This window comes from Mus musculus, chromosome 7 (genome assembly GCF_000001635.26).
Source record: "Mus musculus strain C57BL/6J chromosome 7, GRCm38.p6 C57BL/6J".
NCBI classification, from domain to species: Eukaryota; Metazoa; Chordata; class Mammalia; order Rodentia; family Muridae; genus Mus; species Mus musculus.
Genome location: NC_000073.6, coordinates 49232037 through 49248291, shown reverse-complemented (window position 1 = coordinate 49248291; position 16255 = coordinate 49232037). Strand labels below are relative to the sequence as shown.

At 48.4% G+C, this 16255-nt stretch overlaps 1 protein-coding gene across 17 annotated transcripts in view; it reads right to left on the bottom strand.

Annotated features, from left to right (window-relative positions):
• The window catches only part of Nav2 (neuron navigator 2), a 651028-nt gene that overhangs the window by 361799 nt on the left and 272974 nt on the right, over positions 1-16255 (bottom strand). For 13 of the 17 annotated variants that reach the window (XM_006541311.4, XM_006541289.4, XM_006541288.4 and 10 more), the window contains exon 1: positions 1094-16255. This exon is cut by the window's right edge. The exons of 3 other annotated variants lie outside the window; for them this stretch is intronic. In XM_006541311.4, the coding sequence (XP_006541374.1) occupies positions 1094-1351 (258 nt within the window). In that variant the 5' untranslated portion in view covers positions 1352-16255. The remainder of the gene's footprint in view (positions 1-1093) is intronic. One more of the 17 variants, NM_175272.3, reaches the window with a different exon arrangement.

Genomic DNA, 16255 nt, shown 5'->3' with positions numbered 1-16255 from the left:
CGTTAACCTCTGATCAGGGAAAGTAGGTGCCCAAAAGGTCGTCTGGTCTGTTGCTGCTTGGCCCTATACCAACTCAAGACTGCCTCCCCTTCTGGCTTCCCGGCTTCTCCTCTCCGGACTGGGACAGCCACAACAGTCAGGTCAGCCTGTCCCTAAAAGTCCCTGCTGACTGGCAGCCAAGAAAATACAGCATGGCCCTGCTCCCTCCTGCCAGAAGAGGGGGAAGGCGGCAGGGAAGGCAGGAGTCCAAGAGAAACTGATTGGCCCTTAAGGATTTCCTTAAAAGAGATTGCATGGCCAGGGCCTGTCACCCAGCCCAGTAGGGGGATTGCTTGCTCTGCCAGGAAAGGTAGAAGTCACCGTTTCTCGTTCAGCCATGCTCTTACCCACACCATCACCTCCCTAATCACCAGAGATACCAACGCTGGCAGCATAGACTACCCAAGAAGGAGGGGCTTAGCTACAGCAGCCATTCTGAGACAGCCAAGCCACCCCAGTTACTAGGAGTCTGTAGCAGCTAGCAGTTGGCAGCACCTGGCCAGAATCCCTTCTCCCTAATGATGGGGCAGAGACCAGCCATCTTCAAGCTAGGAGGAGGGTTAAGTTCAGGGCAACCACTCAGTATCCCTTGTCCTAGATCTCACAGCTGAGCCAGGTAGTACCCAACCCATCAAGGCACCAGGCCACTCCTTGGGGTTACAACCTGAGTATAGACACACATCACAACAGCAGATACCCATCCTCTTGGGGCCAAGCGCTCGGCACTGATGGCCCTTAACATTTCCAATGTCAGCATGCATTTTTTTGAAAGCACCCCTACACCTGCTCCAGCCCCATAGAAGCAGCTGGCTGCCAGCACGCCTTAGCTTTGCAGAGCTCCCCGGGAGAGCCTCTGGCACCCTGGCCAGCTAAACCCCTCCTGGCCACACCCACTGACCAATGTATCCTTCCAATCTGGCAGCATAAGGGGTATGCTTCCTCTCTCCAATCACATTATGGTAGCCTCTCCTCAAGGCAACCGTCCTCCTCCCTCATGAAGGATCATCCATCACTCCCACCCTGTAATAGTGCCCCAGCACATAGCACTGCTCACCTGGGTATCGAACCCGTTCTCCAGAGAGCTGCTCTTCAGCAACGGGAGCCCCTCCCCCGTCGGCTCCTGCAGCCCCTGCGATTTCAGGGGGATTTGGCTAGTGTAGGCCGTCTTGCTCACCTCCACCTTGCTTCCCAACTTAAGATAGCAGGGCTGAGGACCAGTCCGGGCCGGGGGCACGTGCAGGATGGGCGCGGCGCTGTGCACGGGTTTGGGCAGTCCCGATTTCATTTTGGAGGCTACCAGGATGGCCGGCATCTTCTCCCGGGGCTTTGGCTTTCCCAGCACGTCCCTGGCAGCGGCGGCGGAGGCGACCGCTAAAGGCAGCGCGGGCAGCCGAGTAGGCGCCGGGCCTCGGCCCGCGAGGCGCCCACCAACAGTGGAAGAAAAAAAAAAAAAAACCCAAAAAACAGAATCCCCGGGTCGGGGAACTGGGGAAATCCTGCGAGTGCGCCTGCCGGGTGGCGGGCTAGTCACTGCCCTCAGCAGGTCCCACCTGCGCGGATGTCGCAGCGGGAGGCCTGTTCAGAAGCTCTGGGTTCTCGGGGACCGCTGCCTCTGGCAATTCTTCTCCTGGGAAACCGAGGCGTGGACGCCCATATTAACTTGTCATTGCGTCTCCGAAGTGAGAAGGCTCCTTAGGAAGAGACACCGGCTACGGGGACGCACACGTCGCGCTCTGGAGCCTGCGGGTGTGAACCTTGGAGCAAAAGAGCAGAGGATGGGGAGACGGAGGACGCACGGAGCCCAAGACGTATCAACCGCGAAGCGGCTGTCACCCAGCAAACGCGCCACAGGGTCACCCGCGCCTAGGCAGACTCTGGGCGATCTCCGCAGACAGGTCTGTCTGGGCGTGACAGCCGATCACCGATGCTCACAAGCCCCTCGAACACCAAGCACCTGAGCTTCTGCGGCTCTGGCCATGCTCCGTGCGCTCCAGCGCAGCACGGCGGTGGTGACAGAGCGCGGGCACCAGGACGCGCAGCTGGCCAGGCTGGCAGCGCTGCGCTAAGCTGAGCTCGGGGGAAGGCAGCGCGGGCTGCAGGGCTGGACGCAGGGGAGGACCGGCTGCGGCGCGCGCTGACAGCCCGGGCCGTTCCCGCGCGCCTATTGGTTAGCCGCGGACCAATCCGCGGTCGCGACTCGCACTGCAAGGGGGCGTGGCCTCAACTCCGCGGGGCCGCCGCCGAAACTCTGGGGCCGCGCTTGGCCGCAAGTACAAAGCGAGCTGGTGGCCGCTCTGCGGCACGGCCCCGGCGCGCGCCTCCCCGCGGGCCGCCACCCCTGCGTCCCCGGAGCCGCCTTTGAAAACGCCGTTGGGTTGTAGATTCCCGCCTCCTTCCACCCCCAGGCATGTGTTGGGGAAATCAGTTTCTCTTTTTCAAATCGCTCGGGTCATCTCAACGGTTTGCGGGTTCCGGAGGCACGCCCCAACCTCTCTGCACCTCCATTGGGAATGACTGGGCGGGTCTCCTTGTCCCCCGCCTGAAGGACACTCCAGCCATTTCTTCTTTCCGGGTGGGCTCAGGGGCGTCCCAACAGCTTCCTCTGCGACATTCAAAGGTTGCACGTTGCACTTAAGTATTTGAAATATTTATAGGCTGATACAATGGCCGGGGAAGCTTCGCGCCCCAAGACAGCTCCTCCTTGCCACCTACCACAGACTGTAATTAGAGTGGCTTGGTGACCCGGGCAGGCTGAGGCTAAACCTGCCCTGGTTTCATGGTTTCATGAAGGCCTTCCTTTCTCTCTCTGACTCAGGGTCTGAGGACTGAAGGGAAAATAGAAAGTGCAGACAGGGTGCATGGGGCTGATCTTCAAGGACACCCACCTTAGAGATCAGTTTGGATTTGAATTGGGAAGTTCCTCCATCTTTATAGACCTAACACTGTGTCTCATGCAAGTCAAGTGGAGGTTTGAGTACTTTTCCCTAAAAGCACTGCCCAGCTAAATGAGATAGTGTCTGGCAGTGTAGGGGACCAGAAAAAAAAAATCTGTCTTTATTATTAATGAACCCACCGGAGTATGTCCCACTGTCATCTCTTTAAGCCACTTTTCTGTGTCTAGGACAGATGTTGTCACTTTCTTCCTATCCTATAGCCTGAAGTTGTAACATCCATAGGGTTGAATTTCACTCATCCTAATGATATGGGCTATATCATTCTCAAACTTACCTGGCAAAACTCTAATGTGGCCAGGAATGGGGGTGTAAGCTTGTAATTTCTGCTACTTTAGAGGCTGAGGCAGGAGGATCCCAGGTTGAGGTCAATTTAATGATCCTCTTTGTTCAAATAAAATGTAAAAAGGAGCTGGAGATGTAGCTCAGTGGTGGGCAGTTTGCTCGCTCCGCATCTGCCAGAATCTGTCTGATTCCAGTGTAAATAAATACTGTAAATAAATACCCAATCCTCGACTGGTTTTAGGCAGTGGAACCTCTGGGAGGTTGTAAGTACGTGACCGAGAGGTCCTCATGATGGGCCCAGTGCCATGTTAGAGGAGACACGATGAAGATGGATAACTTCTGATAGTGCAATGGCAGCCTTTCTGAATCCACAGAAACCACAGCCCTTGACAAGAATCTGACCATGGCTGCAGCCTGATCTCAGATCTCCAGCCTCTAGGCCTAGGAGAAAGAGGCATTTGTTGTTAAAGCGGCCCTGTCAACAGCATTTTGTGTTAGTAGCTTAAACTAAGAGCCCAGACTGAAGTAAAAGTTCAGTTTTCAAACAGCCCCTGGAGTGTTGAGATGTGACATGATACTCCCTGCTCCCATATTTCCCAGCCTGTTTGCAGGCCCTTTCTACCCTAGCTCGGGGGGGGGGGGGATGCACATAGCCTGGTTTAGCTCTTTAAATCACAAGTTTGTCCCTGACATGGTATACTCTGCCCTCGTCCATCTGGACAATCTCCTATGCTAGTATCTTGTTTTATTTAACATATTTATTGTTCCGAGCAGTCTCTTCTAAAGGAATAAATGTTTGGAAGAGCCGTCTTTTGACTTTCATGAGATTCTGTCAGAAGCAAGCAGAACGCTATGGACTGAAAAGCTACCCAGATTGTCACTGAATGGATGAGTGGTGCAGTTGCCTTTGAGTAAGAACGCCATGAGAAAGGGTTGTGGGACTTTCCTCCTTGAACTCTGATTCTTCACAGCTGCCTGAAGAGTTGTAGAAGGGCAGTCATGATCCCTATTAGGGATTGTGGAGCTATTCCCAAATATCCTCAGAGCTTAGGCACAGAGGGTGTCCAAGGTCTAGTCCCCAGAGCAGCACAGAGAACTTGTAACACTTTTTGATACACTCCACCCAATCCCAACCTACTGAATGAAAATTCCCAGAGGGTAAGGGGGGAGTGAAGGCAATCTGTGTCTTAAATAATGCTTAACAGGGGGTTTTGATGTGTACTAAGGCTGAGAATTCTAGCCAAATAAAGTGTTCATTCAGTGTACCTCCAGGGCCTCCTAAGCCTTCATATGCATAAGAACTGCAAAATCCAATTCAATAGGTCTTCAAGGTCTCCAAAAGGCTGAGATGCTGTCTTCCAAATAAACTCCCAGGTGATGGGTGCCTAGCCTGGGACTCTGGAGATTCCTACTGTAAACTGTAAGGTTAGGCCACCGTCAACAGAGGTGTAACAGCTCAAGGCCTAGCTGAAGTGAAGTGGCTTTCACAGCACTTCTGCAAAGATTCTCTGGGTGCATCCAACTAGCAGCCCAGTCCATTGGTAAAGTATGACACAGACACAGACACGGAACTGGTGATGGCCACAATGTGTGTTTGCCATTAAGAAAAAAAAAAGTTCCCAGTTAAAATAGGCACCAAAGCCATTGTGGCAGGGGTTGGGGGAGGTTCTGAGAGGGTCAAATATGTGCAAATATAATAAACAGTACATTCTTTGCTTTGAATTAAAAGCACTTGCAGGCTAAGGGGACCACTCAATAGGTAAAGTGTCCTGCAGGCACGAGGACCTAAGTTCCCTCTCATGTTAAAACAGAAATGTGGGTGTTTCACACCCATCTGCACACTTGTGTACTTGCACACTCCAAACCACACATAATATAATTCTAAGGTCTTCGGTTTCTAAACTGAAGTCGCACACCTTCTCCTTCAGCTTCCAAGTGCCTTTCTCCTCCTTGTCACTTTAATAATTTTAGCTGTTCTTCCCGGAACAGTTTCATCTCCCTTCCCACCCCACCCCCCTTTTCACTTTTCCTACTTAAACTAAAAATCTGTATCCTCCAAACTAGACAAGAGAGAAAAATAGCAAGTGGGAAGCAAAATGAGATAATTACAACATTTCCTATTTAAATCAGACTGTGGTCCGTTACAAAAATATTCTGCAAGTATACTGCTTCCATGTGGATACTATGTTAACATGAAAAAAAAAGTAACTTTAAATCAATGTCATTAGCAAGCACTGGTAGCTAAAAGAGTCAGTAGTTCAGAGAACAGCAAGCTGTTCTGAAAAGAATATTTCATGATTTTAGAGCACATTTGTCCATTTTTATTACATGCGGTATAGACGAAGATGCAAACCCCAAACAGGCCGAGTTGTAAACCCAGCATTGACAATGCTTCTTTCTTTGTTCTCCGACTCTAAACTTTCAAACTCATCCAACTGTCAGCAATAGGCCTGTTTGAAACTTACCACCAAAGCTCTCCGGACCACTGGCGTTTGGATGTCCCCTGGGGGCAGGAGCCATTCTCCAATCAGGAAGCAGCAACTGCCCCCACCCCCACCCCCATGATCTTCAACATCAGCCACTATTCTAAGTGGGGATGGGGCTTCAGCGATGACCTGTACATGACCAGCCCCATCAACCCATCCTTCATGCATTACAGACTCCATCTGCCTGACCTCCCAAGAAGACAGTCCTGTAAAGAGCCAAAAACATCTTAAACTCCAGCCTGTCATGGGGAAAATGCAAGAGTCAGCTGCCCCTGCAGACCCTCAGTTAGAGAGGAGAAGGAAAATGGTGCGCTGCCCTAAAAGGTTGTACAAAGTAAAATATTTCATGAGCCTATTTGGGAGTAAAAGAAAAAAAACACCCCAAAAGCATTAGTTTATTTGGAAAGTGAGCTTGTCCCTAGTTCCCCGATTTCCTAAGTCATGAAGTGTCAATTTCGGATATGTGTCCAGAGATAGCACGAACACTCACTTTCAGTAGTAGCTGAGGTAAGAGCTCATTCTGGACTGTGGAGACCCAGACCTTCAGAAACCCTCTCTATCTACAGTTAGACAGTGCTGTCCTCCAAGCCGAATAACGGTCATCCTTGTGGGACCAGCTGTGTCTGCTTGCAAATGATCATCACAGCTGGGCTTGTTAACTCTTGGCAGACTCATTGAAGGAAGTGAGGTAGGGCGGGTCATTGGACCTTCACCTGAGCATCCAGCCATGCCTCCCAGCCTGTCATCTGCAACTTCCTAGGTTTGCACTCGGTCTCAGGGACCCTGGGGAGGGGTAGACTATATGAGCTCAGAAAGACTAGGGGAAGAGAAGAAGCGCTGTCTGCATAACCATGTACTGGGTGTAGATGTTCCAGTCATGGCTGATTTAAGATCTCAATGCTCCTGCCCATAACCACACACCCATGTTCCCTAAGTAAGTGTAATAAACTCAAGGGTCCTCAGGATAAACTCTGGTGTAATTGAACTATTTTTTTTTTCACCTTAGGACATTACAAAGAGGGTGTAGACATTGCTTAATTGCCGCCTCCCTCCCCCTGGGAGAAAATTCTTGCAATATCCACTTCCCCTACCCAACGGACTTCTAATCTCTTGTGTCCTACCAGCATGGGGTCTGATTATAAATCAGTGCACACCACAGTATCTCTGGGTTGTTTTTGAGAGCCAGAGACTGAGATTCCCCCACCTGCAGGTCTTGGCATTGTGTGAATGAACAGTGAGGCCCTGACTAAAAGTCAAAACATCTAGCCAAGCATTGGTTGATCAGTGGCTCAGTCATTAACCATTTCAACACTGTGTCCTAGACTCTGGGTATCGAAAGGTAGAGCTGTTGTCCTTTTGCCTGAGGACTGCTTTCTCACAAGGGAAGAGATGGGAGAGCTGCCTGTCAATCTAGTAAGGGAAACAAACTGGGAAGCGGATAGATAGCATAGCCAGTGCTGCAGTAGAAGCCATGCAAAGTAAACCATGCTGTGCGGGACACGGGGAAGGCCATCTAGTCATGGGGTTACCTGGCGTGCCCATTAGTTTTCCAACAACAATAAGAAGAAGAGTAGCAGACATATTTTTTGTTTTTGTTTGTTTCTACTTAAGAGATCTTGGTCTCTCTGCTGCATTGCTACATCTCGGAAGGTGCTTGTTTGTTTTCCTTGCATCTTGCTTCACTCTACAGAGAATTTCTACAGAGCCCACATTCGATGAAACAGTGGCAAAAAAGCAAACAAGCATTCGTATAATCACCATAGGAAATATAGCTTACTGAAAACATAGACTGTGGCTACTTTGTAGGCTGGAGAAGGCTGTCTAAACAAGTCACACCAGTGGGAACTTAAACCACATACTGCTTCCTCCCGGATGCCAGCACTGGTGAACCACAAGCTCAGGAGATGTCACATTCGCTGGATCCAGGCTGCTCAAGAGCAAGCCTCTGGGTGTATGGCTTTAGTGACTACTGAGTGTCCTGTCATCTGACAAGTGGCTGCACATCTGAAAAGAGACCCCGGCGGAAGGGTTCAAACCTTTGTCTTGTGAATCCCGAGTAAGAACAGTTCTATTCTCTGACATTTCATGGGAGGGATGGAGGGAGCCATCTTGAGGATGGAGGGAGCCAGAGCAAAGTGGGGACTCCCAATCAAAGTGGCGTAAAGTGTTTCCCAGTATTCGGTCACTGTGACAAATACTTGAGACAAGGCAACTTAAAGGAAAAGGTTGTTTCAGCTCATGGTTTTTAATGTTTCTATCAGTGGTACCTTGGCCCCGATGCTTTGGGTTTAGGGTAGCACAGAACATCACCACACAAAGGGTGGAGGGCCAACGCCAGTCACAGTGACCAAGAAGCAATGACAGAAAGAGGCTAATGTCCCAGCCTCTGGGGTGACCTGACTCCCTTTCAGCAGGCCCCCACCTTTGAAAGTCTGTGCGCTGTCAGTAGTGACACAGGCTGGAGATGAAGCCTGTAGCTCACATCCTTTGTCCCACATGACAAAGTGAAGCCTATCCTGAACTGTTACTCTTGAGTGACTAGATTTTTCCTTCCATCTTGGGGAAACTATAACCCACATACATGTGAGTGCCTTAAGGAAAACTGTTATTTTGTAAGCTAATTTAAAACAAATTAAAGAGAACTATAAACAAAGATCCATATGTGGAATCTGGGTTTGTTTAGGAGCAGAAGGGTAAGGACAGAGGAAAAGAAACAGACCCAAGAACAGCCTGCGTCTGACGGGAACAGGAATTCTGGATCAGGGCTGCCAGGAGATGAACTTGGGCAATAGCTGAGGATGCACTCAAAGGCTGCTCAGGAAGCCAAGGTGAAGAAGGAAGAGTCTAATTGGTCCATATCTGGGCCCATCCCACCTATGAGCTTTTTAGTTGCTTTTTAAGTTCTAATTTTCCACATGCTTTTTAAAAAGTCATTCTTACAGATAAGAAAAAGAACATATAATCAATTGAGAGATCTAGTTAAATCAGTTTCAAACTGCGTTTATATTGTTGCTGTTGTTGCTGGTGGTGGTTTGGTTGTTTTGTTGTTGTTGTTTTGTTTTGCTGTTGTTGTTTTGTTGACCTAGGGTCTCATGTAGCCCAGGGTGGCTTTGAACTCACTATGCAGCTGAAGATGGTCTTGAACTTCTGATTTTCCTGCCTCCACCTCCAAGGTATGAGATGGCAGGGGTACATCATCCCCACCAGTTTTCATGTGACATGGGGGATCAAACCCAGAGCTTCATGCATACTAGGCAAGCACTCTAGCATGTGAGCTATGCCCCTAACCCTCAAACTGGTCTTTTGGCAAGTTGCTCCTTCTTTTATACTGTCCATTCTTCCCATACATCAGTCTCTACAACCAGAGTGGCCCCGTTAGTGATGCTGACATTGATAAGAACTATCATCTGAGACCTTGTTCTCTACTTCATGCCTGGGACCACAGTCAGCACCTTACGCATATTATCTCTGACTTTCCCCATCGTCCCTGTGGCATGAACTATTGCTATTTTTTTGCTATTTTCATTTATAGAAGAGGAAACAGGCCCAGAGATGGTCTAGCATCTCCCCTGAGACACCACAGCTAGTGGAATAGATTGAAGCCCAAGTGCTTGAACTCTGAACACCAGGAAGTATAATAAGGAGGTATAACCATGGATATCAACATTAAAGGCAAGCCCACAATGCCCTGCCCCTAATATGTGCCCTCATGGCGCGCCCTTACATGGAACAGTTCCCAAAGCACCCTGCAGCTGAAAAATTAGACTAGAAGTTCAAGTAACTACCCAGATTGTAAAAGACAGAGTCCTCATTATTTAAAAATTTCATTTAATTTTATTTTATGTGTCTGGGTGATTTTGCTTGCATGTATATCTATGTACCACATGTGTGTCTGATGCTCACGGAAGCCAGAAGAACTTGTCAGATTCCATGAAATGTATGAGCCACTAAGTGGATGCTGGAAATTGAACTGGAGTCCTCTGAAAGAGTAGACAGTGCTCTTAACTCCCAATCTATCTCTCCAACCCAAGGGCAGCAGTCTTAAAGGTAAGACAAGAAATGAACACCAAGCAAGGGTGCTGTGAGAGATGCTCAGCCTCTGAAAGGGAGCTTTTTGCTGCTGTTCAATGAAGGGTAAAGATATGGGCCAGGTTCTTTAAATATGAAGCCTGACAGTCACTGGAGAGTGTTAAAGGAATAGGCCCTATGTTCTTCCAGCATGCCTAGAATTCTGACTCTGGATTGTACATTTGAAACAAACCCTCAAGTGACTTGGGATCAGCTGTTCCTTGTTCTCAATAAGAAGCCTTGGCCATGCATGACAGTCCTTATGGTGGTTTGAGTATGCCAAGCCCAAGCAGTGGCATTATTTGGAGGTGTGGCCTTGTTGGAGTAAGTGTGCCACTGTGAGTTTGGTCTTTAAAACCCTTATCCTAGCTGTCTCGATGTCAGTCTTCCACTAGCAGCCTTCGGATGAAGATGCAGAACTCTCAGCTCCTCCTGCACCATACCTGCCTGGAACCTGCCATGCTCCCACCTTGATGGTAATGGACTGAACCTGTAAGCCAGCCCCAATTAAATGTTGTCCTTATAAGAGTTGCCTTGGTCATGATATCTGTTCACAGCAGTAAAACCCTAAGTAAGACAGTGCTGTGAATTAAATATTTAGAGAGAGAAAGAGAAAGAGAGAGAGAGAGAGAGAGAGAGAGAGAGAGAGAGAGAGAGAGAGAGAGAGAGAACTCCCAGGTACCACCATGCATAAAGGAAGTTGACCACTCTGTAGTATGGCCCAGACATTGTCCTGGTGAAAAGGTCTTCCAGGTGTAGACATACTGGAAAGTGCTGCTGTAAAAGTGGTTGGTGGTGAAATAGGGACATAGCTCAAGAGCTGAGTTCTTGCTAACAAGTGTGAGGTCCCAGGTTCAATTCCCAATCCCATCAAAGGCAAAACAACAAAATGGAGACTGTAATGGGGAGTGGGACATGAGTGTGAACAGAGTACATTGTATACTTGGGATGCTTTATATTGATTGACAGTTTGATGGTCTCTAGAATCATCTTGGAGACAAGTCTCTGGGCATGTACATAAAGGATTTTCTAGACTAGACTAGTCGAAGAAGAAAGACCCACCTTAAATGTGGGCTGCACCATTGCATGGACTGAAGCTCCAGACTACATTAGCAGAAAGTGAACTGAGTACCAGCATCCATCTCTCTTTCTCCTTCCTGACCTCAAACCCAGTGTGCCCAGCTGCCACACTCTCTTGCTCCTATGCCTTCCCTGAGTGATGGACTGTGTCCCCCTTGAACTCTGAGCCAATGGAAATTCCTCCCCTTTAAAGCTGCTTTTTGTCAGGCCAAAGAAAACTCCTCCCCTTTAAGTTGCTTTTTGGTCACAGCAATGAGAAAAGTAACTAGTGCAACACATGAATGAAAATGTCACCGAGAAATCCATCATTTTGTGCAATTATTATATGCTATTAAAAAGGAGAAAGATGCTACAAAGGCTTTATTCTCATGACATTTCACAGTAGGGGAGCGGTAGTATTGAAAGCAGTAGCTGGATAATTTTAATTAGTGTTAAAAAAGCAACCTGGAAAGCCCCAGGGATTCTGTTACTTCCTGATGAGATTCGCTCCCAGACAGAAGACACTCAGCCAGAAGTAGCCTGTGTAACTGAGGGCAGCCACTGTGGCACCATGCAGCCTGCGGTGGCTATGTTCTCTCTGCTCACGAGGTAGCAGGCTCCACTCTCCCCCCCCTCTTCTTCCTCCTCCTCTTCCTCCTCCTGCTGTCTGGTTACTGCTGCCCTTCTGGTAGCCTGTCTGCCTACCCTTTGACTATACCCCAGGCAGGAGTATTGGCCAGCATTGCATCTCATGAGCAGGATAATGTGTGACCTCTAGGGATAGTTGAGGGGGCCCAGGCAACAGGACTCTGAGATGATTTGTTAAGTTAATTGTTGGGGGAGAGCCATGCTGACAGAAGGGCCTGCTTGGGGGGGGGGGGCATCTGCAGAGTGTAACTTTTAAAAATTTAGAGTTTTGAAATGCACTGTGCGATTCCTTCCTTTATTTAAAATCCTAGAGTCTTCCTCTTGTTACTTGTGTTCTATTAGCTTATGTAGTAAGTAAAGTACTAGCAATGCCTAAATTGCCTGGTTGTTTATGCGGGAATAATTATGTTTATAAAGAGAAGGGAAAGAGAGGGAGGACTTATATTCAGTCATTATAAAGAGGTTACTTCTGAAATGTGAGTGAAGGCTCTGTTATTTATTATTTATATCACTCTTCCAAAGGCTCTGAGTTATGGGATGATTTTTTTAAAGTACTTTCCAGTGAGATTATCTGTGTTTTTTCAAATATATTTGTTCGAAGCTTTCACTTATCTAAGGAACACTCAGCAAGCCCTATCCTAAACCAACCAATGTGCCAGTGTCGGCCTTGGTGATCATGCCCAGCTGGCTTGGACTCACCTCTGCTCTCTGCCTTTTCAGGGAGCCACTTTGCCCAACCCAAATTAAGCAAAGCAACAAAACACTGTGGCAGTTGTCCGTGTAACAAGGTCACTGATAAGGTTTCTGTAAAGACACAAGGAGACTTGTTCTAGAGGCCTTGTCTGAAAGTGGTTCTGGGAACAATTTTTCTTTTTCTTTCTTCCTCCTCCCCTTTTGTCATCCTCCTCTTCTTCCTCCTGCTCCTCCAGTCATCCTTCTTCTTCCTCATCTTTATTCTTGAAACAAAGTCTCACTATGTAGTCCAGACTGGCCTCAAACTCCCAGCCTTCCTACAGCAGTCTCCCCAGTTGATACACACAGACACTATCAGGCTTGGCCCTAACAGAATCATTCTCTCCAGAAGTTCCAGGGCTACCCTTGAACAGAGAGGCACTAGAAATAATTCTAGTCTCTCTAGAAAGAATTGCCTGTGACCTCAAGGATGCTGGCCGCATGAGAGAGATAAGGGCAAGGGTGGTGAGGCCAGAATGCCCAAGATAACGGGGCATATGTGGAAAGGAATCATTACCACTGCCCTTGGCCAAGTTCCAGGCTAGTCTAAAACTTGTCAACAAAACAGAGACACCCATGAAGATCTTTGCACTCCAAGATCGGCTCAAGCTGTGTGAAGATTCAAGATCACAAACAGCTGCGCTGATTTCCGCTCCCTTTCCAAACGTAAGACAAATAAAATCCTGGAGCTTGACGGGGGGAAAGAGCAAACACACGCGGCTTGTCTTTTATATTTTGGCTTAGACAGACATTGTTTTACAGACTAGGGTGGGCATGATAGTATTAAATTGTTTCTCCCCAAAAATCAGTCTGGCGGCGTTCTTACAGCTCCACGTGGCACAAGAATGTTCAGAGTTCACAGATGGATTGGTCTGAGTTTTCTCCCTCCCAGGCAGCCTGGAAGTTGGCCTCCCTCAGGCCGGCCACCAAGCACTGACAGGCAGCCTCCGAAGACCATTTTTGCAAGCCAGGAATGGGGAGTGGGCACTCAGGATCTCCTGCCTGTCAGGTTTTATCCTCATATATGAACCAGAAGAGGCATTGAAGAGGTAGCATCCAGCTTCCAAGGCTACTGGCCAGCCAGGCTCTTCCTGATGAGCTATTGAAGAGGCTAAAAGCATCCTTTTCTATGGCTCTCTCATCGTTCGCCTTACCTTGGGTACTTTGTCTTTGACTGTTGGTCCCGTCTGCGTCTCCCTCTGCAGGAACCTAGCAGAGAAACCTTACAAATAGGCAGGGTTCTAAGTGAACCCTGACTTCACCTCTCACAGCTTCATCAAAGTCACCTCACTTCTGGGATGCTCAGTTTCTCCATCAACAAAATGGGGACAAACGCTACTGTCTCACGGGAGTTGTCCTGAGCGTTTATGATAACGAGGTAACAGCAGGGATGAATCTAGAAACTTTCAAATTCATTGACTGAGATTATCAACTTAGTGTGAGCAAATGTGGGCGACATGTTCATCACTGCAACAAAATCAAAGTTCTCTTGTTTGTTTTAGATTTATTAACTTTATGTGTTAATGTTTTGCTTGCATGCATGAGTACTGGGTACGTGCCTAGTGCCTAAGGAAGTCAGAAGAGGGCATCAGATGCCCCAGAACTGGGTCCTCTACGAGAGCAGTGAATAAGCCTACTAGCCCCCCCCCCCCCGCCCCCTTCCAGCTCCACAAGGATCTTTCCTCGGGGAGTTTACAACCAAGGAAACAGACAGAAATTGTGTAAACACATTAATGACTGTGTAATCACTAATCGAGGGAAATGTTCTATTAGCAGATAAAGATCTCAGATCTCTTCAGAGTGTGGCAGCAGCTGCGGCCTCTCTACAAAAATGACAAATAGGGTAGGGTCTGTAGGGTGGAACGCAGGCAGAAACGGGCCTTGCCCTTCTGCCTGCCAGTATGATGAGGGTGGGTGAGAGGTTTTCACAGGTCAGGGAAGAGGGTTGGCCCCTAGTCCTACAGTTGTGCCTCTTACCTATGGGGTCACGGCACTAGCAGAGTCTGGAGTACTTCTCTGGAAGTCATTTAGGGGAGTGATGGGAGTACCACAGGTGTGCACAGATGTTCAACTGCTGGAATGACCTAGGGACCTGTGCCAGTTAGTTCTTATGGTCAGCTTGACCCAAACCTACAGTCTCAGGGAGGGGCAATTAGAGAGTCCCCTAGCTCAGATTGACTAATGGCCATTGATAAGTTAATTGTCCTTGTAGGGCCCAGCCCTCTGTGGGCAGTACTGTCTGCATGCAGGTGGTCCTAGACTACATAAAAAGCAAGCAGGAGCCAGTAAGCAACAGTTTACTTTGCTGACAGTTACACAGTCAGGAAGCAGAAGGACTGGGATTCAAAGTTGTCTGATCCCACTGTCTATGTTTTTTCCTGATGCTGCACACTACATCCACGACCCGAAGCTGAGCACCCAGCTGTGCTGCCAATTTGCTGAAGACTGAGCAAATCTCTACTATTGTCAACACAGAGGTTGATGGTCAGAGCTGGGTCTCAGAGTTGGGCCTAGAGGGCTACCCTTGTTCAAGGTTGTCCTTCAGCCAATGGCAAGAAGGGCCCCCATGACCTGGGAGCGTTTCTGCCATCTTCATGGGCCAGGCAACCAAGGCACAGGCTCCTTTATGGAAAGAGACTCAAGGACATCTGGGATCTTCTGTGTTCTCCTGCCCCTTCCTCCCTTTTTTCTCCCCACCCCCACCCCGTGCATGCATATACATGCACACATGCACACTGTCTGCATGCAGCTTGCAGCTGTTGGGAAAGCAGGCCAACTGAGGTGTTGAAATTCAGAGAGAGCCAGGACTTGGCACCTAGGGAGCGCTTTTCAGCACTTGGGACTGATAGCTTACTCATGCACACAACCAGAAAGGTCACACTTGTGCCACTGCTTACAGAGGGAGAAAATTAGAGCAAAGGCCAAGGGTGGCCACAGGCAGTCTAGAGTTGGACTTGTCACCTCTGTAGGTGTCAGGAACCACAATAACTGGTGGAGGTAGCTCCTGCTTTGATGCCACTGTTCAAGTTCCAGGTGGCCCTGGGAAAACTAATGACCAACCCTTTCCAGGCCTCAGTTTTCTCACCTGTTAAAAAAAGGAGAGGGGGTTGAACACTTGAACTTGAGAGGCAGAGGCAGGCAGATCTCTGTGAGTTCAAAGCCAGCCTGGTCCTGGAAAAGGCTTTGGAATGAATGTGCAAGTCTATTTATTCATAAGATTAAGGGATGAGTGATTCCCTTCCCCAGAGCCCGTCATCAGCCACTATCAAGAGGCAAGTTCTCCCAAAATCTACCAACCACACTGGCCATGAGATCATTCTCCAAGAATAAAGTAGACACCCTATAGTGACTCCTGAACAAACTCCAGGAGACATGTCGCACACAGAAGAGAAGGAGCGATGCTCCACTCATGGATACAGCTGGGATAACTCAGCGTTTGGATGGCCGGGTTTCTCAGTTTTGTGTGTCTGTCCAAGTACTCCTGATGGGGTCATCTGAACTTCTGACATTGTGACATGATGTTGTGATCTATAATGTGTTGCCATCAGCTGAAGAACAACTTGAACAAGGGTAGCTAGCCAGGGCCCCCTCTGAGGCTCCACTCTGACCATCAATGCCCGTGTTGATGAGGGCAGAGATTTGCTCTGTCTCCAGCACAAGGAGACCCAGGGCTATGTAGAGAAACCCTGTCTTAAAAAAAAAAAAGGCAAAAATAAGGGATAGGGGTTGGGCTGAGGAGAGATCTCTGTTGGTAACATGCAATCACAATGACATAAGTTCGATTCCCAGAACCAATGTAAGAGACCTAGGCATAGTGGTGTTTACTTTGTAATCCCAAGAGTGGGCATGTGGAAACTGGGGGATTCTTAGGGTTCACTAGCTAGCCAGCCTAATTGATAAATTCCAGGCCAGTGACAGACACTGTTTCAAACAAACAAACAAATAAAACAACATCAATCCTCCCTCCCAAAAGAAACCAGATTAAAA